Source organism: Mirounga leonina, unplaced genomic scaffold, assembly GCF_011800145.1.
Source record: "Mirounga leonina isolate KUSES-001 unplaced genomic scaffold, KU_Mleo_1.0 Mir_104, whole genome shotgun sequence".
Lineage (NCBI taxonomy): Eukaryota > Metazoa > Chordata > Mammalia > Carnivora > Phocidae > Mirounga > Mirounga leonina.
In genome coordinates, this window is record NW_023270231.1 from 119715 (window position 1) to 142691 (window position 22977).

General features: G+C 43.2%; 1 protein-coding gene across 4 annotated transcripts in view; it reads left to right on the forward strand.

The window, feature by feature from the left end:
• The first annotated feature begins 2482 nt into the window (after window positions 1-2482).
• GRIA1 (glutamate ionotropic receptor AMPA type subunit 1) overlaps window positions 2483-22977 on the forward strand; it is a 296932-nt gene continuing 276437 nt past the window's right edge. For 3 of the 4 annotated variants that reach the window (XM_035012648.1, XM_035012639.1, XM_035012657.1), the window contains exons 1-2: window positions 2483-3048; window positions 5984-6121. In XM_035012648.1, coding sequence (XP_034868539.1) covers window positions 2967-3048; window positions 5984-6121 — 220 coding nt within the window. In that variant the 5' untranslated portion in view covers window positions 2483-2966. The remainder of the gene's footprint in view (window positions 3049-5983; window positions 6122-22977) is intronic. The other variant, XM_035012668.1, reaches the window with a different exon arrangement.

A 22977-nucleotide genomic window follows, 5' to 3' on the forward strand; every position in this document is an offset into this window, starting at 1 on the left:
GCTCCCGGAGTATACGGTGCCCTCTCCTGCCTCCAAGCCCTTGCAGGTGCTCTTCCCTTGGATCGTGTGTCTTCCCTCTGTCCTCACTTTCTGCCTTTTGAAGCCTTGCTGGCTCCCCATGGTTGTTTCCTTCTTTGCTCTCCCAGAGTTGTGTTTACATCTCTATCAAGCACGAGTCATGGTCTGCTTTGGATGACAGATGGCAGGATTCATCTATCTTCCTCCTCTACTATATTCACCTGCCTGGAGGCGGAAACTGTGTCATATTCTTTTCTATATCCCCCAGCCTGTGACATCCTATGGGATACAGAGTAGGTTCTCCACCCATATTTGAAGAGAATTTCCAAGATAAATAGTTGAACCTAAACATAATTTGACCTAGATGCTCAAGTTTGAAATATGTAAGCTCCATGTTTATTTAATCATTGAACAACTATGTATTTAATAGGCCAAGGGGAGCCATTGACCATATTTGAGCAAAGCAATGACATAGTTAGAGCTATATTTTAGGACAACCTATCTGATTATAGGATTTCTGATGATCATAGAAAATGCCTGTTTTTGACTCCTTAAAGCCCCCTTCCCCCAAAGTAAGCAAAACAAACCTTAACTATTACAGGTAGGCGTTGAGGTTTTGCTAATTAATCCTTGTAAAGGACTTTGAGATCTTCCTCTGAAAGGTGACAGAGAAGTGTGAAGCTTTCAGTGACAGCCTAATTATTATTATTACCAGGCACAAAGCTCGGGGAACTTAAAAGATCCCCAGGTACCATTCAAAATAGCAAGAGACAAAAATATGCAAATGGAGAAATTATATTATAAGAAGGAATCCTGGCATTACAGACTCCTAATGTTGTCAGGGACCTTAGAGGTCTTTCCTGATCTGTTGTCTCACCTTCTCAAGCTGATGCTTACACTCCCTCTGGAATGTTCTTGCTCAATACTTTCTGCCATTAGAGCCTGAGGGTTAAGAGCTTGGGCCTCAAGGTAGAGTTTTCTGTGTTCAAATCCTCATTCTCTTCCTTGTTAGTAGTGGCAACTTGGGGAAATTACTAGATCTCAGTTTCTTTATCTGTAAAATGGGGGTGAGATTATCTACTACAGGCATCATTGTACAATTAAGTGATGTGTGCACATTGCCTGGCACATGAAAAACGAATAAACACTCTCATTAAAAATCACTTGAGCTAATTAATAGATGTGAAAGTGCGAAGGAAATTAGAAAGCATCTGACCTCCAAGTTGTTCCTACTTTCAGAGCTCCATCAAACATGGTGAGCTATTTCTTGCAAATCCCAGCCCTCGTAGCGTCCTGTGAGTGTGTGTAATTGAGCAATCTTGGTGAAGGAAGCGAGGAGCCTTGGGAAGAAATGGCCTAGTCAAATGCCAAAGCAAAATCAGGTCTGTTCTTTCTAATTATGGAAAGGTAGAACTTTCCTTTTCCTGTGTCATCATCTGTTGGGTGGGAGTTCTGACCAGGGTCGTGGGTCAATTGGTAATGCCCAGAACATTCAAGTTCACAGGATGGACCATATGTTGGTCCTGAGGGTCCAGACTCCATCTTAGTACGTCTGTATTTTTATGATTTAGTCCGCAGAGCCTCCGGTTTTTCATCTGTAAAATAAGGGTGGTGGCTACTTCACAGGGCTGGTGTGAGCAGAGAGTGAGGTCACACTGTAAAGCTGCTTCAGAAACTGCAAAGTGCTCTGTGATGGTTCGTGACTGTCACTTTGCAGCCCACACTATTTCCCTGAACACAGTTGTTCTCTCTACAGGTTATTTCAGTAGAAGCTCCAGTCCAGGAGGGTCTGTGGAGTTCTCGTTTACATTGGGCATGACCAGCATCCAGAGATAACTGAAAGAAGCCTGAATCTTCTCACTAGAACCCCTGCAAAATGACTCATGTAATTGTTCTAAGTATCCTTAGCCTTTGTTGTACACCCACACGATTCTGATGCTATAGACTCCAGTGGCATGCAGGGAAAGTGGGAAGGGGGCCCGTTTTAAACGCCTAGGATTCAGAAGGGACCACCAATTCCACTTGTAAAAGCAGACAGGGACTGCCAAATGTCCAAGCCGAGGCACCTGCCGATCACTCCAGACCCTCTGGTTTGCCTTTCTGTCATTCCTCCCATTAGGGAGGAAAAGCCTTTATTTTCCTTTAAAAGCTCCTAGGAGGGATTTCTAGGGTCTTCCCCCTTAGGAATTAGTTGTAGGAATAATTGGGCCAGTGGAGTGCAGGAGATATATCCAGCACAGCCCGTGCGCTCCTAGAAGAAGTGACCTAGATCAAGCAGCGGGTGGTTGGAGGACTATTGTGGGGACCCCCTGCCACCTACTGACTTACAGCTGAACCCACATTTCCAGTAGCATCTGTGGGGCTGGGAGCTGGGGGATGGGGCAGAGAGAACTGGGGGAGGCGGGGGAGGGTGATGGGGACGGGGTTGTTCCTTTCAGGACCAGGCTCCCTGTATCATCCCCCCCCCAAGCCCCCTCCACTCCCCATCTGCACACACAGAGAGGAGGAGAAGGTGAGGACTGGGAGACGGGGTGGTAGGGAGAGGAGGTCAGCCGTGAACTTGAGCTGGCTCGGTTGGGTATTAGCGCCACCCGAGCTTGCAGCCTGTGTGAGTGTGAGGGGGAGAGCGAGAGCAAGGGAGGGAGAGAGAGGCAGGCTGCGAGAGGAGAGAGGAGAGGGGGAGCAAGCGCTCCGCCAGCATGAGGACGGGCTTCTCTTTTCTGTGCTCAGTTAATCTGGCTGTCAGTTGGTGTTAACGCTGCCGTTTAAGTGCTCCGATTCCAAGGGAAACAGACAAACCTCCCAGAAGGAAAGAAGGAAGCAGCAAGGAAGGCAGGAACTGCAGGAGGAAAAGAACAGGCAGAACAGAGAGGAATCAAGGGAAGGGGGGGGAAATACCAAATCTATGACTGGACCTGGGCTTCTTTTTCGCCAATGCAAAAAGGAATATGCAGCACATTTTTGCCTTCTTCTGCACCGGTTTCCTAGGCGCGGTAGTAGGTGCCAATTTCCCCAACAATATCCAGATCGGTGAGTGAGAGGGGCAGCCTGGGGAGGGACTTTCTGGGTCTGGCAGGGGTTTTTTGGGGGAGGGTTGTCTGTGTCCCCCAAACCCCCCTCCCCCCGCTAGGGACTGTGCTTGGATAGAAAGCTGGGTGATGATGGAAGGCAGACTTGGACCGCCAGCAGGGGAGGGGGCTTCTCTTGATCAGATGAGGGGCAGAGAGAAGCGTGCACACACATACACATACAAACACAGATCCACACACACCACTCACACTCTAGGCATGAGCATGTGAAATGGAGGAACCACTGCTTTGAAAGAAAGAAAATTCAGGCTGTAGCGAGGAGGAGGAGAGAGGTGGTGGGTGTTTAAAGGAGTTCACTCCATTGCTTGATAGATGGTGCCTGATTTCATTTATTTATATAAATATGTGTGGTGTATTTCTGTGTGTGGTTAGGTATTAAATATGCACATATGTATTTAACTGACTGAGGAGATGATTTCTTGGCTGGGGGAGGGGAAAGAGACCCTCTGAAAGAAGGAGTGTAGGGTGCTGGGTTTATTGCAGCCCCTGACATAATGCCAGGAGGCCCCCACTCTAAGTCAAGGGGGGCTCTCATTCCTGCGCTGGACGCCCCCAGCTGCCTTCTGTCTGCTGTCTGCCATGCTGGGCTGGTGGTCCCCAATCCCCCGATTCCAGAACTTCGTAGTCTGCCTTTCTTCCTTTCCTTGCCCCCTCCTCTTAGATGTTCCATCCGCAGACATTGTCTACCTTTTACACATACAAACACACACAGACGCGTTTCCCTTCCCTCCTCTTAGCTGTCCCCATCACTAGGCTCTATCCTCTCAACTTAGAGGCAGGTTTCAACAAGCTTTTTGTCCCCCATTTCCCCCTCTTGGTTGTCATGCTTCTAAAAGGACCCCTCACCCTCCCTGTATTTGTGGGGCAGCTGAGAGATACTGCTCCTCCTCATAATAATGGTGAAAGCAAAACAATAGGAGCAATAACACCAGTAACAATGTGTCCACAGGGGCTCGGGTCTCCAGTGTGACCCGGAATGGAGCTAGCGGCTTTGCTCAGAGGCATCTTGGATGGTTTGGGTTCTGTTTTCTCTCCCTCCTGGGGACATGGCTCCACTAGGGAAAGTTCCTGTTACTGGTAGTTTGTGTTCTTTGTGTGAGTGTGTGTTTGTGGGGGCATATGGTACAGGTCCTATTTTGCTGGGCACACGAGTGCTGCAGTACCAGGCTCTTTCGGCCTCTCCAGCACGCTGGCTCCCAGGGTGGTTGGAACCGCCGTGGAGTAACTTGCTTTGTTTCCTGACACCTGTTAAACTATATTCTGAAGTGGGTCTGTGTTAGTGTCTTACACGCAAAACAAAACTTCCTGCCTCGGGAGACGCTTCCTTTGCAGCCCCATCTGTAGCCGCCTACCGCCCCACCCCCACCCCTCTCTTTCATTCATTACGGAGGAGGCAGGGGACAACGAAGTGTTTGGGGTGTGGTCATCTGGGGGGTGGGGAGGGAGGGTGGAGCATCAGAATCCAGCAGGAGTTTTTTGTTTTTACTCTTTAAAATGGAGGCATATGAACATGTGTAAATCACTTTCTCTTATGTGTGGCGTTGTTTATGTTGGTACTGATGCAGTGCCCATACTTTGCTGATTGGAAATGCTTGTCTTGAGATATGTGGACTTGCTTTCTCCAAGTGTATTTGTGTATAGCACTATGGGTATAAACGCGTGGAGGTGGTTTGTGTTTTGTGTACGTGTATATGATATGTTCGCCCGTGTACCTCTGCAGATTTTTCATCGTATTTAGCCCCAACTTATTTGTTCAACTGGGAGAACCATTATTTGTTTTCAAATAAAAGGTTGAAACATTAAATTCCAGAACAAATGCTGAAAATATCACCGCCATCAGGTAGTACTTGATTCTACTTGTACAATAGCTTTTATGCTTTACAGTCCATTTATTGGTTCTTAAAAACAAACACATACCAACTGTATAAGAAGTTATAAGTACATTATGTCGGGACTGTGATTCCTGTTGAATCTGAAATAAGCTTCTATGTAAACATTTATTATAGTTCAGTCTCTGGAAATAGCTGATTCTAATCCGTAGAAATGGAATTTAATTTCATTTTACATGTCCACAGTAAATACAAAGGTAGGCCATGTACTCTTGCCCCAACAGGCACCTTTGTTATGCTTTTCACTAGAATAGAATGTTCATACCCTCTTGACATTCTTAAACCCCCACATCCTTGAAGTCCAGGGTTCTACCATGCAAATATACACCAGGGCAATCTCTTATGTAACAAGCCATTCCTAGGTAGCTGGGATCATGAGTGTCAAAGAGGAAGCAGAATACTATTTGTAAAAATCCAGGGTTTTCAGAAGAAATGAATAATATACCTCAGAGGTGATAGAATAGTTAAATTGCATTCAGGTCTTGCCAGGTCAAAGACCAAAAATGTCAAAGCAAAGGGTGACAGTGCTGAAGAAGCCCACAGGGTCCCAGTGCTAGATTTCCCCCTGCAACATTTGTTACTACTACTTCCTGTAAGGCTCTGTAGTGAGGAATGGGTCCAATACAGGAAAAATTAGACACAACCAGGGTTTACATGCACACAAGAGCTTAGGCCACCTGGATGGTTGCAGGAGGGAGGAGGAAGAGAAATGCCGTTCTCCTGTTTTCTCTGACCTGATCTGGGTTGAGGAATGAACAACCAAATGTTTGGGCAGAGTGGTAGAGGCCCTTGTCACATAAAAGCTCATCTGTGGAAGTTTAAGCCTTCATGTCCACTTGAGTCTATTTGAACTCCCCTCCCCACCACTGAAGGCTACAACTAGTGGGTTTGGCATGGAGAGAAGAAAAGGGCCCATCTGAGGTGGGCTGTTGGGGGATTAAACCTGCCTCTAACCCAGACAACATGTTGCATTTTCTTTCCTCGTAGGGGGATTATTTCCAAACCAGCAGTCACAGGAACATGCTGCTTTTAGATTTGCTTTGTCACAACTCACAGAGCCCCCAAAGCTGCTCCCCCAGATTGATATTGTGAACATCAGCGACAGCTTTGAGATGACCTATAGATGTAAGTAATCGCTGCTATTCCTGACATTCCTTTCTGCGATCGACCAATGAAAGGACGGCCTGTGAGTGGGTGGTAGTGTTGCAAAAACCACTTGAGTTGTCATTCATCTTCATAAGATAAAGCCCTCCAAGAAAAATTTCCAGGGCCTTTTGAGTGATTCTATCAGTTGGTATTTTAGATCCTGGAATGCTTTAGAAAATGGGTCTGCTTTTTCACTGTCAGCTAACTTTAAATGCCAGTACGATGGGCGCTTGGGTTGACGGCCTCTTCCCTACCTTGGCAAAGGTTTTCTTTTTCAGCTGAGAGAGTTTCACACATGAGAAACTTCTGAGAGATACAGAATTAAAGTTTCTGACTTGGGAAATGTGGTTTAAGATGCTTACGCCTTTCCTGTGCACAAGTTAAAAGGAGAAAATATACCTGTATTTGATTAGAAAGGATATGTGACAAGTTGTCTGTCCGGTTCCCCACTTTGGGAAATGGCCCGTAACTATTGTAAAGTTGGTGCCTTGATTATTTCCAAAATGCTTTGAAGTGATTGATTGCTTAAGACATAGTTTGTTGGATGGCCTTTGAGAGGTGACCTCGAGAAGGAAAAGGAAGAGAGAAGTCTCTGACATATGAATTGAATACATAAGAAAATATGAGCAACAAACACCATTTTGAGTTCTTCTGACAACTAAGACTGAAAAGGAGATCTGTGTGGTTGCATGATTGCTATTTGATGACAGATGGAAGCATAAAAATTAATCAGTAGGGACATTTTCCCTTCAGGGATTAAGCTCAAGTGGGAATTTATGGAATGGAGGTGTGAGCTGAATGGGCAAGAACAATTGGAGACCCCAAACTGGATTAAATTGGCACCATAGGCTTTGTGTGCCCCTGTGGACTTGGTGACTTCTACTGAGCTTTGCATAGTCAAAGACGTAGATCACATTTCCTTCATCTCTTTCCCACATTCCCTCATGGTAGGCTCTCAATGGTTTGAACAGAATGTGCATTATGCATAGAAAGCTCATACTGAGAATTTGGAATTCTCCCTATCCCTAAGACCACTCATAATATAATGTTCATACACATTCCAAGAATTACAATTATACCAGATTCCACTTATTGAGGATTTACTGTGTGTTGAGAACTATGACAAGTATTTTATAGACAGTTATATTAGCATTTATTATTACTTACTGAGCATCACAAAGGCCCATGCAATGCACTAATTTTCATGTGTTAGCTGATTTAATCCTCACAGGCACCTTAGGGGGGGGCACTATGTTATCTTCTATTTAGGAAACTGAGGCTGCACCAAGTTATATAACTTGCCCAGGGTTGCCCAAGAAGTAAATGGTGGTCCTGTGACCCCACAGTCCATGTTCCTGGCACTGTGATAGATACACTGTTTCTTATGGTAGTCTGATCAGTTCTGCTTAGATTACCCAAGAAGCGAAAGGGAGTTTTCGGAGACTTTTAAGGCAGTGGCTTGATAAAGCACCTAAGGAGAAAAGCTTATAGTGCTTCAAATTATAGCCGTGATTTTACACGAGTGGCCCATTGAATAAATAAAATAGCATTTTTGCATTTTGGTAGTGCTGAGGTTGAAAATCTTGTCTACTGTGTTACTCACTATCCTTAAAAAAGAGCTGGAGTTTAATTGTTGAGGTCTGTGTTCTGTGAAACCATCTCCCTGGAAAGCTGAGTAATGTTGAATAGGTAACCTCCATTCCTTTTGATATGGCTTAGACTAGGGTCTTTGAAGGGAGGATTTGGGTGTGGGCATCAACATATCTAAAAACCGCCTATGATTATGCATAATATTTTGCATTTATATGCATATGCTAATTTATTTACTGAGGAGCGGCTCCATAGCTTTTGTCATACCCTCAAAGGGGTCCATTACTCAAGAAGGATTACTTGCTTAAGGAATCAGGAAAAATAAATGGCTGGTGCGCATATTCACTCATACTGCTGAGAATTGTCTACAGCAGAGCTTGATGGAATGAGATGTTAACTGCTGTCCTAGTGTCAAGATGTTGACTGGCAGGACAAGATAATAAAAGACAAAAAAAAAATAGGAAATGTTCGGTGGCAAAAGGTGGTGCTTCTGTATTGTTAACTACCTAACACTTGATCTGTAATAGGGTTGTTGGCCATTTACTGGGGAGATTGAAATACGATACACAGTGTTATCCATTGTGGTTAGTGAACCTGGAGTGAATGGATCTGGGTTCTTGAACTCGATTCCTGCCATATACCAGTGTACAGGTTTCTATTAATTTGGTCATTCTTTAAATGTTTCTTCAATGCTATGAACTGAGATGGACCCTGGGAAAACAGATGATAAAAGGCCCTTGCTTTCAAGTAGCTTTTGGTCCAGTGGGGAATGTTGCTGTGGGGATTGTCTCAGAAGCAATAATACTATCTTGTGCTTAGATCTTTATTTTTTTCTCTTTACCTCCAAGATCAGAGCCAGTACTGGGCAATTTGGGTGGCAGTGGAAGCACTGTAATTTCCAGCCTGCCTGGGAGATTCTCTGTTAGCTTTAATATGAGGCCAGGAAACCTTTTGGGGCTATGTGCTCTATGGTCCGTTGGTTTAGGAAAACTGTACATCTGTACAGTGAGTACATCTGTACTCATCACCGATTTGAATTGAGTAAAAAATGTCAAAGACAGTAGACAGGTTTTCGGTGGGCTACATTAACTAATCATTTATGGAAAACCAAGAAAAGCATCTTATTCAGGTTTAATTTCATGTGCTCTTTTGAAATCTGGACTAGCAGTTACCTTAAATTAACCGCCTCAGTCTTACCTCCAGAAAATAACTAAATATTTGTTTTTCTTTCTTTTTTTTTTGAATTTTATTTATTTATTTAGAGAGAGTGTGTGCATAGGGGGAGGGGCAGAGGGAGAGAGAATCTCAAGCAGACTCCCCACTGAGCATGGAGCCCTACACACGGCTTGATCCCAGGACCCTGAGATCATGACCTGAGCCGAAATCAAGAGTAGGACGCCCAACTGACTGAACCACCCAGGCACCTCAGTAAATATTTGTTTTTCATAATTTTTGCTGTTATATGGGTTTTTTTCCAGCCCATTTTGCTATTCACTGTCCCTCCACCAGAGGGTAGAGAAGGGAAGGGAGAGGAAGTGTAACAGGAGCTATTCCTGCTGGAAGTCTTGGCATCAGGGATTCCAGAGGCAAAGTGATGCTTGTAGGGTAGGGGATGCAGGGAAGATGGAAGAGGAGTACTGCTAACACCAGTAGCCAAGATGAGAGTTCTGTATGTTTTTTTGCATTCAAGCTTCCTTGCTTTCCTTGTCTGCAGTCATTAAGGGATAAAATCATTGAATCGGCAAATGCCTTATGTTCTCCTCTGAGCACTCGTCCAAGCCTAGAGGGGCAGGAGTTGAGGAGACTGTCCATAGAGATAGTAGTTACTGACCAGCTATTCAGCCTATCTTGGTGCCTTTGTGGTAGGTATAAATAAAGGGATGGATGAGATGCAGATTGGGGTTTCTGTTAGAGGTGTGAGGTGCAGTTACAACTTAATTCTTACCTTTTCATTCATTCATGCTGCACATATATGCCAAATGCCTAACTTTATTCCTAGTGCCATACCAGGTTCTAGGAATATAATGGCCAACAAAGAAGACACCGTCTTTTTCCTAGGGGGGGGTTACAGTTTAGCCAGGAGGACCTCAATCTTCAGTGCATATAAAATTCACCCAGGGAGCTTATTTAAAGCAAGACTCAGGGATGGATTCTGGACTTAATGAGTAAGAATATTCAAGAGCTGGCCCTGCGGGGATTCCGTAGTAGTTGGTATGGGGATCACACTTTGAGAAACACTTTAATCTAAAAAGCTTTCCATTCCCTTAGCAAGCATGTTTGAGCCCTTAATCAAGTCCAGACATGGTATTAAGCACTAGTAGTACAGACAAAAGTTAAGACATCTTCCCTGCCTGTAGGACTTTATCCCTAGTGAGGCTGACTGTCCTGTAAAGAGAAAATTAGAATACAGTGTTGTGTTGGAACAGCAATTTGTAGGGAGTGTTAGAGATGCCCTAAGGAGTGGGCGTGACCTCTCAGAGGGTGGTGGTAGAATTGAGTCTCAACGATAAACAGAAGCTTTCCAGGAAGATGAGGTAAGGGGGAAGAAGGGGGTGAAGCAAGTGTGTTCTGGGCAGAGGGAATGACAGATGCAAAGTAAAAGAGGATAACTTTACTGTGTTACTCTTTTGCTCTGGCCTCTTGTGGCATTCCAGGCTGGGCCTCTCATCCATTTGTGCAATACTGCAGAAGGAGTCCCCAAATGGCCATCCATAAGCTAGGTGCAGCACAATATTTAAGAATCATGGAATTTCACATCAAAATTTGGGTATCTTAGGTCTCTTTGAAATTTTAAAAGATGTGGCAATATTGGATCTCACATCTCTGTAGCCCTAATTTGCTAGGATAGAGGTGGGAGTATTCCATCTAGATGGTTTCTTTCCCAACCAGCCCATTTCTCTCATTTTATTTAGCTGCCTGGCTCCTGGAAGCATTGTGTTTTCAAGCCCCAGTTGGTTTGTCCTGCATTGTTGCCTTGATGTATGTTTATAGGTCAACTCTACCACCAGAATGTGAAACACTGTCCAGAAAGGTCATGTATATCTATTGTTCAGTGTTGCTGAGAACACCCAGCAAAGGGCTATACCCCTAATACAAATGAACAAATATCTCCAGGAGTCAGGGAATCACACAGCATAAAGATGCTGAGAGCCGGGGCGCCTGGGTGGCTCAGCTGGTTAAACCTCCAAGTCTTGGTTTGGGCTCAGGTCATAGTCTCAAGGTTGTGGGATCAAGCCCTGCATTGGGCTCCATGCTCAGCATGGGGTCTACTGGAGATTCTTTCCCTGTCCATCACCCCTGCCCTCTCCCCACTCGTGCTCTCGCTCTCAAATAAATAAATAAAATCTTGAAAAAAAAAAAAAAACACCAAGATGCTGAGAGCCTAAATGGCAATCAGGTGGGGGCCAGTTGCCTAATTATAGTGGGTTTCCCTCTGTTATAGACCCACTCAGGAAGCCCAAGGAGGATCTAGCCAGACTTTAGGTGTGGATAGCAGACAGATGGCATCTTAGCTCTTGCCTAAGAGTCCCTCATCATTTTTAGAGTTGCAGACTAATAGTCCAGCGAATTTAAAATGCACAGTGCTTTTTAAAATATGGCATAAAAATCCAGATTTCTGGCTTCTCTAAAAAAAAAAACAGGGCATCAGGCAACCCTGGACCTACATTCCTGCTAAACTTCTCTTATCTAGAGCTGAGAAGGGCTGTCCTCTTTTTTTTTTTTTTAAAGATTTTATTTATTTATTTGACAGAGAGAACGAGAGAGGGAACACAAGCAAGGGGAGTGGGAAGAGAGAAGCAGGCTTTCTGCCAAGCAGGGAGCCAGACATGGGACTCGATCCCAGGACCCTGGGATCATGACCTGAGCTGAAGGCGGATGCTTCACCAACTAAGCCACCCAGGCGCCCCTCTTTTTTTTTTTTTAAAGACTTAATTTATTTGAGAGAGACAGCACGAGCAGGGGGAGGGGCAGGGGAAGAGGGAGAAGCAGGCTCCCCTGCTGAGCAGGGTAACCATTGTGGGACTCTATCCCAGGACGCTGAGATCATGATCTGAGCCGAAGTCAGACACTTAACCGACTGAGCCACCCAGGTGACCCAGTGCTGTCCTCCTTAAGTGTAAGGCATAAACTCTCAAGTTTACCCAAGTCTTCAGCACTCCCTTTTGTACACATGGCCAGTGTAACAAAATTACGGGACTTGCCCAGTCTGCTCACACCTAATTTATGTCCTTCAGCACCTGTCATTTCATTATTTCATTCAAATAATATCTCTTCTTCGCTCTAATAACTAATAGTAGAGGACACAAAAGGTGTATAACTTTTGCTCTCAAAAAATTTGTACGTAGTAATGAAGAGAAGACCAGCTAGTGCTGGTAAACAAAGATCATTTCAGAGACCTACCATGTGACAGATAACTTCACATATGTTGTCTTTGAGTTTTATAACAATCCTGAAAAATCATTATCCCCATTTTGTAGATGATGCTATGGAGACTGAGCAAGAGTAAGTGTCTTCCCCATGTTCTACAGTGGAGAAGGGCTGAGCCAATATTTGAAGTCAGCTTTGGGGACTCCCAAAACTCAGTGGGCTTTCCCACTTCCAAAATGCATTACTCTAGGGACATAGAAAAGAAAAAGAGCAGTAGAAGAGTCCAACCCAAGAAGTGCCCCAATGAAGTTTATGATTCAGGGTTAAGAGCTAAGACTTCTGAGGCAGAGCATGGCTGTGGATAATAAGCAAGACTCCTGGGGAGGTTGCGCAGGCCCTGAAAGGTGGAGCGTGTGTTCATGGTTGTGAGGTGGAGAGTTCAGAGGTGGTCTCTTGCATCCACCCTGTGCTCTCAGTTAAATAGCAGATGTCTGTGTTTCTCTGGTGGATGTTACAAATCTGACTGTGGCTTCTCCATCTTCACCCATGCCTTCACTTTAAGACATGCAGGCATCAACTTGAGCCTGTTTTTCACTCTGCATTTTTTTATAATATTGATAATCATAAGCTTCTTTGTGCTGAGGTTTGTGAACATTGCTTCCTCTGACTAGTTTGAAGACTCTGAGATCAGTGAGATTACTGTTCTCCTCTCAGACACTCAAGATAAATGGTTAAGATTCATTCATTTGTCCATTCCTTCAAAACCTTATTATTATTGCCCTCCATGGAGCCTATGTACCATTACTGCCCCCTTCCACACCCTAGGAGACCGCAGTCATTGACTACAGAATTCTTTCCCACTGAATGTAGACATGACCTTAAATTCTTTTTCTCTTTTCTTTCTTTTTCCTCCCTTCCCTCCCTCTTTTTTTCTTTTTTCTTTTCTTTCTTCCTTCCTTCCTTCCTTCCTCGCTCCCTCCCTCCTTTTCTTTTTTCTTTTCCTTTCCTTGCTTTGCTTTTCTTTTTTCTTTTTTCTTTCTCATCATAGCATTCCAGGCAGCTACAACAAATTGCTCAGAGTTGAAATTGATGCAAGAGATAAAATCCATTTACCACGACAAGGCATTACTCTAGGAATAGAGGAAAATAAAATGCATTAGGCATTGATTCTCCCTTTAAGGGGCTCAGGTTCTTAAAGAGGAAATAGGCGTGCACAAAAAACCTGATATAATGGAGAGGTTCTCTCTCTCTCTTTCTTTCCTCATATCTCCCCCTCTCCCCCGCCCCCACACACACCAAGTTTGAGGCAGTGAAAAGTATGTGAATTGGGATTTGAAGACATGGGTTCAAATTCTGGACTATCTATCACCTGGAAACATTCCTGTGTGTGACTTTGGAAAAGCATCACCACCCCAACCTTATTTATAAAATAAAGCTCAGATGATTTCTAAAAGTACCTCTAGGGCTGTATTTCTATGGTGAGAGTATATGGAAAACTCAGGGACAAACTGTTTAGAAAAGAAGCTCTTGTATCAGCCACTAGTTCGACTGAGAATCTAAGGAAAGCTCTGAACTTTCCCCCACCATATTATACATCTGGGTTACATTTTGTATGCCAGGGCAAGAGCACTAAGCGTCCCATGGGTCTCAGGTGCATTCATTCAATATTCAACAAGTATTTATGGAGCGCTTACTACTGTGAACGAAAACAGAAGGCAGCCCTGTGCTCATGGAGCTTACCAGGTGGTGAGAGATGAAGATATTAGTCAAATAATTGTACAGATGAGTATATCATTATAGGTTGTGATAAAGATGTGAGTGAAAGGGCCATGATTCAATGGAAGCATATTACAAAGGAGTCAGCTCTGGGCACAGGGATGAATAGGTGTTTGAGCTGAGAACTGAAGGCTTTTAGTGATGTGGGTGCTTGGAACAGGAGGCATATTCTAGAAGCTTCCTGGGCAGAAGCCTGAGAAGAGGGGAAGTGAGGGATGAGGGGAGTGGGGGGCTGGAAAGAATGGCAAGGGCTAGGCCTTGTGGGCTCTGTTACAGGTTTTGATCTTTAGCCTAAGAGCTGTGGGAAGCCCACTGAAGGGTTTTAAGCAGAGAAGTGTCATGTTCAGATTCCTGTTTTCTCACCAGGAATCAGACGCTCAAGAGCACTTTGCCACTTTCATGTTCCCTGAAGACTTTCTGCCTATGTAGCAATGATCTTTGTGCCTTTACTCCTGTTACCAATTTGGGATGAAGCCTGGCAGATGGGCAGAGGGCTGGGGACAGATGCTGAGGGGATGGGGAAGCTGACAACTGGGTGTAGGGGTAAGTTGTCATGTGTGCTCCGTGGTGTGCTCGTGGGTGTGCTCATGGGGACTGGAGGCTGATCCAGCACAGGGCTGGTAAGCTTGGGCGTGCAAGGGAGGACTCAGCTGGAGTCCCCACTTACTTCATCAGCAGGAACCTTGATCTGCAGTCAAACTGGACAACTCAATGCTGTTTCTTCCACTTGCACCCGCAAACTTTTCCTTCCATGTTCCCCTGTTGAAATTCTGTCCTTCTGGTTAGTCCTAGCCCTTGTATCATCTTCTCCAGGAAGCCTTCCTTGCTTTCCCATGTTCACACCCTCCTCCTCTGCCCCTTGGCCCTTTGAACCTTCCCCAGAGCAGCTGTCACACATAGCACTGGGGTTTAGTCACCAGGACCCTTGTCTTATCTGACCAACTGGTCTAAGCAACTTGGGAGCAGTGGCTGCATTTCTTTAGCTTCTTATCACAGTGTCCACCACAGAATAGTGTTCAGTGAGGCTAGTTGAATGAAAGAATGAATGAACAAATGAGTGCATAGCTGTGTATTATGTAACATTGGGGCAGCCATGAGAATAAGCCTGAATTCCTGCCATTTATGGGGGTTGTGCCTTAATATTATGAGTTTTGAGAGTTCCAGTAGGCTGCATTGTAAATTCCTGTGGAAGGCTATGACAACTAGAAAGTGTTGCTAGAAAGTGATAGTTGTAAGCCCAATCAAAAGCTCAATCTGGGTCTTTCTGGACTATTGTCAGTAAGGGTCCTAGATAAGGTACAAGACTCCACTTTCTAGATCAAGGATTTCTGGTTCAAGGCCTGGCTGTGCCACTGAGGCCTTGTATGGCTTGGACAAGTCAATTCTATTTTTCTGAACCTCAGTTTCTTTCAAGTGAAGGAAATAATTCTATCAATGACATGTGGTTATTATGAGAAGGAACAAATGATGGTTGATTTCAAATCCACTTTCCACTCAATGCAATACAATGAGACGGCTACTTTTATTCTCCCTTTTCCCCAGGTGAGAAACCTGAGCTCTCAGAGGAAGTGAGCAGGGGCAGTGGCCTGTGTGTGTCTAGTTCCATCCCTAGACATCTGCAGGCTGGGAGGGCTTTCTTCATTCCACGGACAGCTGTGTCTACTGCTCTTGTGTGGACCCTGTAGTTTCCCTCCCGTGGCAGCGGCCTGCTCCCCTGCTATCAGGGCTTGCTGCTTTGGTCACATAGCCCTTTGTGCTTTCAAGTGGCCTATGCTGCTCCATGGCACCTGCAGTCAAGGTGTGCAGTGCACTGAAGATCCTCCTTCCACCCTGATGGCTCTTGTGCCTTTGGGGTGTCACAGCCTGCTGTTCAAAGAGCACACAGAAGCCCAAGGTCATGGGAGGTCCAGACTGCAGAGGATACAGGCAACATTGGGGTTAATGAGGCAGTTGGAGGCTAGTGAAATTGACACCCAATGGTTAAGACTGTTTCTGTGTGTTCACTATGTAGAGTCTTTAGGATGGAAATGAACTTCTTAAGAACAACATTTATTTTGTGTATAAAAGTGATATGGGTATTATAGAAAGCCATGGGGACATAGACACCAAACAAAATAAAATTTGTGTAATTACAGTACTAAGGATAAACTTCCCATCTTTCTTCTGAACATATCAACTTAAAAATTAAGAATAGATTGATATTACTGTCTTACAACATGATTTTTTACCCAGTGTTACATATGTTAGTTTGAATATTACACATTTATTTTTAATGTCTTTTTAAAAGTGTATTGTACTATGTACAACTTACATATGTACAATTTATTTAATTTGTCTCCTTTTATTGAATGTCTAGTTTATTTCCAAATATTTTCCCACAAACAATGCTATGATGATCATCCCAATAAAAGTTTAATCATTTGTATATATTATTCTGATTTTAAGAGTATTATAGACCAGTATGACAATTTCCAATGAGATTTAATAGAATAATTAGTGTATACAAAAATTGAAATAATTTGTTCAGTGGTGGTACTGACTTGCTATATGACCTTGAGAAATCCTTGTGCCCATTTTTGTTTCCAGATTTATAATATGCAGTTATAATACCAGATTCTCAGGGTTATTAAAAGAGGCAAATGTCATTACTCATATGAAGGAGCTTTGAAAAATCAGAAGTGCTAGGGAAATGCAGGGTAATATAATTAACTAGGCTTCTTATCTATTAACATAAATGCACCACAAGTACAATGTGACTAATTAATCTTTAGTGTTTTCCTATGAGGGTGGTCATTATCTACGAATGAATCTATTTTGTGGATGGGGAAAATTGAAACCTCAAGAAGGCTAAGTTTACCCAGGGTCCAAATATGCAACAATGCTAAATCTGAAAGCATGCCTTTTCACTTATGATTCAGTCCACAAGCTGGACTAAATATGTGGGCCAATGTCTTTAGCTTAAGAAGTTATTGCTTATAGAGAGAAAGGGCAATCCCATTTCGGCAGTGAACCATCAGGACTCTCTTGGTAGCAAGTGACAGAAACCTAACCAACTGCATAGTTTTGACTTTGTGTACAGGTAGGTTCAGGAGCTTGAATAATGTCATGAGGACTGAGATATACCCCCTGAATTTTTAGTCTCAGCATTTCACTAAGTTGGCTTTATTCTCAGACAATATATATCATATGCCAGATCTCAATTGTTAGATCCCAGCACAACCAGCCTTTACCTGCCCATTTGAAGGTCCAATGGAAAGGGAACTTAACTTCTCTTTTTCCCATCCATTCTCATCAGAAAAAAGTCCTGGGCCTGATGTCACTGAATAAAAATCAGGACTCATACTCATTTCTGAACATGAGATGGTGAACAGGATATTGATATCTTTAGGTTGGTCTAGGTCTAGTCACATGACCATTCTTAGAGTTTGGGGTGGTGAGAAGGACCAGACGGACTGTTAGTTTCAGTCAGCCCCCGTGCCAGACTACAAGGACATTGGGAAAGAGTAGTTCTCCAAAGGAAATCAGGATACTATTCCTCAGTAGGAAAATAATAATAACAATAAATTAAAAGAAATACAGATGTTCCTCCATGGTACCTCTCTGCAGAAAGGAAAATTCGGAGAAGCTGGAGCTAGACCAAGTGTCGGTATGCTGAGGCACAAAAGAGCCACCAATAAGAGAGGAGCCTACAAGGGATTCTGGTGGGTAAGGCAAGATCAGAAGTCATTGCAGGCAAAAGGTTTGAAATCCAGGCAGTTCATGAGTCAAAGCTGAGGACACTTTGATAATCCATGCTCAACCAGGAGCAAACCTGTGTTCATGGAACAATTTTTGGAAGTGTAGTCCACCCAAATGGGTGTGGGCTGGGGGATCTTTATAGATTACTCTTTGACAGAATGCTGGGGCTCTCAGCCCTAAGATATCTGGTGATTTTGAGGCACCCATACTCTCTCCCAGTGACCAAGACATTTCCTGCTCTACTCAGACACTCAAGCTATTGTGCACAAACTCTTTAACAGTCCCGGTAGGAATCTTGGCTGCAAATTTGATGAGCCCACACCACCAGATGGTAGGTTCTTCTAATTGGTTCCATCCCTCCTAGTTTTTGGCAGGGATGAAGGCTTCCCTATGCCTGAAGAGGGGGACAGAGAGAGCCAGGATGAAATGAAGGAGGTTTTAACCTCTGTTAAACAGGCAGAGTTAAGTTAGTTTCTGTTCAAGGAGAACAGGGTGGTATGGTTCTTTATTGCCAGGTCATGGATTAACAGTGGACTGAAATCCTAAAACTAGTACTGATGAGACACAGGATTATAAGGATTAGAAAGTGGTTTGCTTAACTAGAAAGGTCAACTGATCTAGGGGAGGGATTTCATTTATTCAGTTATTGATATTTATGCAGCATTGTGATAGATTCAATTATTATTTGGTAATTATTCATCTCTTCCCCCAAACTCCTTGGCAAGAGTATATCTCCCTGCTCCATTAATGTTATGTTTGGTCATGTGACTGGCTTTCGCAACTAGGATATTGTTAGGCATGTTTCAAGCAGAAGCCATGAAAAAAAAAAATGCCTCAGAGAGCCTGCTGGTCCCAGAAGAAAGAACAATACAAAACACGGAGGTGCTGCTATCAACCCACAAGCTAAAGTTTGAAGCAGAGCTGTCCCAGCTGACCTGAAAACCTGTGAACATGACAGTAAATGCTCATTGTTATATACCACCAAACATGCTTTGTTATATAACACTGTTATATACCACTAAACATGGGGATGCTTTGTCGTGTAGCAATATCTGGCCAGTACAAGAAATCACTGTATATTCCACATTTTACTAGGCACTGAGAGAACACTGGATAATGATAGATATAGTCCTGGTCTCCATGGGGCATATGTTCTATAGAGAAATAGGCAATAAGTACATTGACAAATAAAAAAATAATAGAAATTGTTACTATGGTTACAAAGAAAATAGAATGTGGTAAGAAATCTCTATGGTAGAAGAGAACCTACTTTAAGTGCTCAAGGAAGACCTCTCTAAGGAGGTGACTTCTGAGCTCAAATATGAAAGTTAGAAATGAGCCAGCCAGACAGGGTATGATACCCTGTGGAATGTGAAAAACCAGCCACATGGGCAAATTAGATTGCGAATCTTGGTCTAGGCAGTGGAGAATGAGGGACCCTGAAAACATTCCTTGCAAGTTGGGTCACTCAGTTGTCCTCAGGCAGATGCTGGTTTCTCTGCACCATATTATATGTGCAAGTCAAGGGCTGACAATGGGGCACTTGCTGCCACGGCAAGACAGCCACAGAATGTGGAAGCCACTGAGCATAACAGAGGAAGATGGTAAGGTTCCCAGGGCATTCCTACCAGAGAGGTCATGAAATTGGCTATCCTTTCTGTTTTGGGTCCAGAATATTGATTGTTGCTGTTGCTTCTAAGGATGGCAGGAGGTATATGCGAGCGCGCGCGCGCGTGTGTGTGTGTGTGTATTCATTCTTTCACAGGGGAAGGAAATAAACTAGATGGTTTCTATATCCTTTCCAAGTCTGTGATTATAAAACTTAAAGATTCCGAGATTTAAATTATGTGTGAAGGAAATGGTAAATCAAAGTACTTCGTCTTAGCTTGGTGCCAAACTCCATTTGTTCATTGAGGTGGTTAATTAGGGCAGAGACTGTCTCGAGCAAGCAGGATAAGCTCCAGCTATCCCTAACCTATCTGGTAAAGCCTATGGAGGTGCCACAGCTACAAGGGAGGGCAGAAAACACCTAATGTGAGCCTTCCATTTAATCTGTACTCCAGACACTAAAAAGCAGGAGTCTTTGGGAACGGAAAGCTCATAAAGGTCCATGTGAAGTCTAGAAACCAGGTATTTATTAGCTTTGGGAAAGTTACTTAAGCTGTACTTACTATCTTTTCTTTCTTACTCCAAGATCATTCAGAATACCTTAAAATATGGTTTCTGCTCTGACTATTCTGATGAACCAGTTCCTTTAGGGTTATAATGTATTTCTTATCACCAATTCCACTTGTATTATGTTTTTGTTTCTGAGAGCTGAACACCTATGGGAATCTTCATACCCCTCCCTAAGAGTCCTGAGCTTTGTGATGCTGTGTTCTCCCCACTGGCACCACTGGGGCTCTCTCCGATCCCTTCTGCTCCTTTTTTTCTCCCATATATCTACCCTTTCCCCAAGATGCTACCTCTACATTTTGGGTTCAATAGATCAAAAACAGAACTTGGCATCTTTTCTGCCAAACCCATTGCTCTTCCCTCACTTTAGTTCTGTTGAGTTACTCAAGCTCAAAATGTCATGTCTGAGTCCTCCAGACTGTCCTCTCTCCATCCAGTACATATGATGTGCTGTTTTGGCCACCACTATGACTCTTGACTCTGCCCACTTTTTTTTTCTTTTTTCATCAGATTGTGTCGTTAGCCTTCTGACTAGTCTCTCCGTGCTATGATCCACTTGCCACACAGCAAGTAGATCAATTTCTTGAAGACTTTCTCATCGTGAAACTTTCTATCGTAAGAAAATTGTCAATGGCTCCCCATCTTGTTTTAAGTTCAAACTCAGCTCAGAATATGAGTCTTTCAATAACATGGTCTCAGTTTGCCTACCTTTGGAGACTTATCTAACAATCCACACTCTATGTTCCAGCCAATATATCCTACCCAGTGTTGCCACAAACGTGCCTCTCAGTCTCTCACTGCTCTGCTTTTGTTCATGCTTCTGCTTCCCCTAGCATTGACCTTCCCACCAGCTGAGAATACTTCGTTTATTTATTCAACCTATTTACCGAACACCACTCTTTATTAGACCCTGGGGATGTCGCAGAGAGCAAAAGCAACAAAATCCCTGCACTCTTGGGGACTACATTCTGATGAATAAATAAATAAATATAATGGTTTCAAATAGTTGATAAATGCCACAAATATAGCCAAATAGAGTCATGGAACAGACAGTAGTCTAGAGAGTTGGTTTAAGTAGGTGGTGAAGGTAGGTGTCTCTGAAGGAGTGCTATTTTAACTGCGCCTTGTTATAACCAATAAAACTTTCTGTAATGATGGGAGACATTCTATCTCTGCGCTGTCAAATATGATAGCCACTAGCCACATGTGCCTGTTGAACATTTGAAACGTGGCTAGTGTGACTAAGGAACTAAATCTTTAATGTTATTTAATTTTAGTTAATTTAAATTTAAATAGCCACATGTGGATAATGGCTACCAGATGAACAAAGACTTAGGCTCTAGAACTTTCCAGACAAAAAGAGTAGTAAGTGTAAAGGCTTTAAAGTAAAAGTGAATTTGTGGATTGAAAGAACAAAAAGAAGATCAGTGGGCTAAAGCATACTAAACAGTTTGGCAGGCTACTTTATAGGCCACCTATAACAAATTGAGATTGATTTTAAATAATAAAAATTACTAATGGGGTTTAACCTTAGGAGTGAGTGCATGATCTGATTTTATATTTTTTAAAAGAGGTTCCTCTCTAGAGAAGGGGAAAGTGATAAACTGACAAGAAAATGGTGTATATCAATCAGTTATTGGTGCATAACAAATAACATCAAAATCCTAGTAGCTTACAAAACCTTTTTTTTTAAACAACCATATTCTTCAGATTGACTATGGATCACCTGTCCTAGGCTGATAAGGCTGGACTCCAGGAGGGTTAAGACCTGCCCTGTGTGTCGTTGCTTTGGGAGTGAGGGTGAAGGGGCAGCAGCTACAAAAAACTCCTGCTACTCTTGTGGAGGATCGCCGGAACACAAGAGGCTAAGCCTTATCATGCAAGTATAATTAAAACTTATGCTTGTGTCATGTCTTCTATTTTTCCATCGGTTCAAGCAAGGCATTTGGCCAAACCTAACACTCTTGGGGCAGAGAAATATACTCTACCATCTAAGAGGGATTACAAGTCACATGGCAAGGATGTGGATGTGTATTTCTATAATAGTAACCCAGTGCACCATAGAAGGGACATAGGGAGAAGCGCTAAGAGGCACCTGCAATAGTCTACATGACAAGTGATGGTGGTTTGAATCAAGGTGGTAGCAGAGGAAAAGAGGTAGATTTGTAATTTATTTTAAAGGTGTTAACAACAGAATTTGGTGATGGATTGAATGTACAGTATACAGTAAAGAAACTAAATCTTTCTTTCAGAGACAGAGAGAGATTGAGCATGCATCTGCGCATGAGCTTGGGGGAGGGGCACAGGAAGAGGGAGAGAGAGAATCTTAAGCAGGTTCCATGCCCAGTGTGGAGCCTGATACAGGGCTTGATCCCACTATCCTGAGATCTTGATCTGAGCCAAAATCAAGAATCGGACACTTAACCAAATGAGACACCCAGGAGCCCCCAGATCTACTTTCTAAGGTGCTTCTCAAATATGACTACCCTTCTATGAAATTGTTTCTCATTCCTTCAATTATAACTGATCTCTTCTTCCCTTATTTTACTAGCTCCTCTTTTTTTTCTTTTGTACTGCTTTTATTGGTCCCTTTGACTTTGTACCTTCTTCATATGGGGGAAAAAAAATCATATCTACTATCAAGACCCTGAGCTCTTTGAGGTGGGAGGGGGGGTGGGGGGGAGAAACAAGATCATTTGTATTTGGATCCAAATTCTTGGGGTAGATGCCTAATAAATACTTTCAAAGTGAGCATAATGGTTAATAACAGAGACTTGGGAGACACTTTTGTAATTTTGAGTCCTGTGTGATCTTTGCAAATGACTTAACCTGTCAAAGCCTTTGTTTCTTATTTTGTCAGGTGGCAGTAATAATACATTCCTCTCAGAGTTGTTGTAAGTCTTGGAGGAGATTAATGTGGAAAGTGCTTAGCATAGGGCCTGGCATAGTAATTGCCCCCAAAATGGGAGCCATTATTGTTTCTTCAACTTAATTGTTTATGATGACAAGCTTTTTTAGAAATGTTCTCCAGAATTTTCATCAGAATATCCAGTGTTCTTGTTGAAATGAGGGGCATGGAGAATGAAAGTGCTCTGGATAGGATTTTGTAATTTAGTTAGGAAATATCTAGATCTAAAGCTTCTTTGATTTGAAAATGACAGCAACAACAAAACCCCAAAATAGAGCCA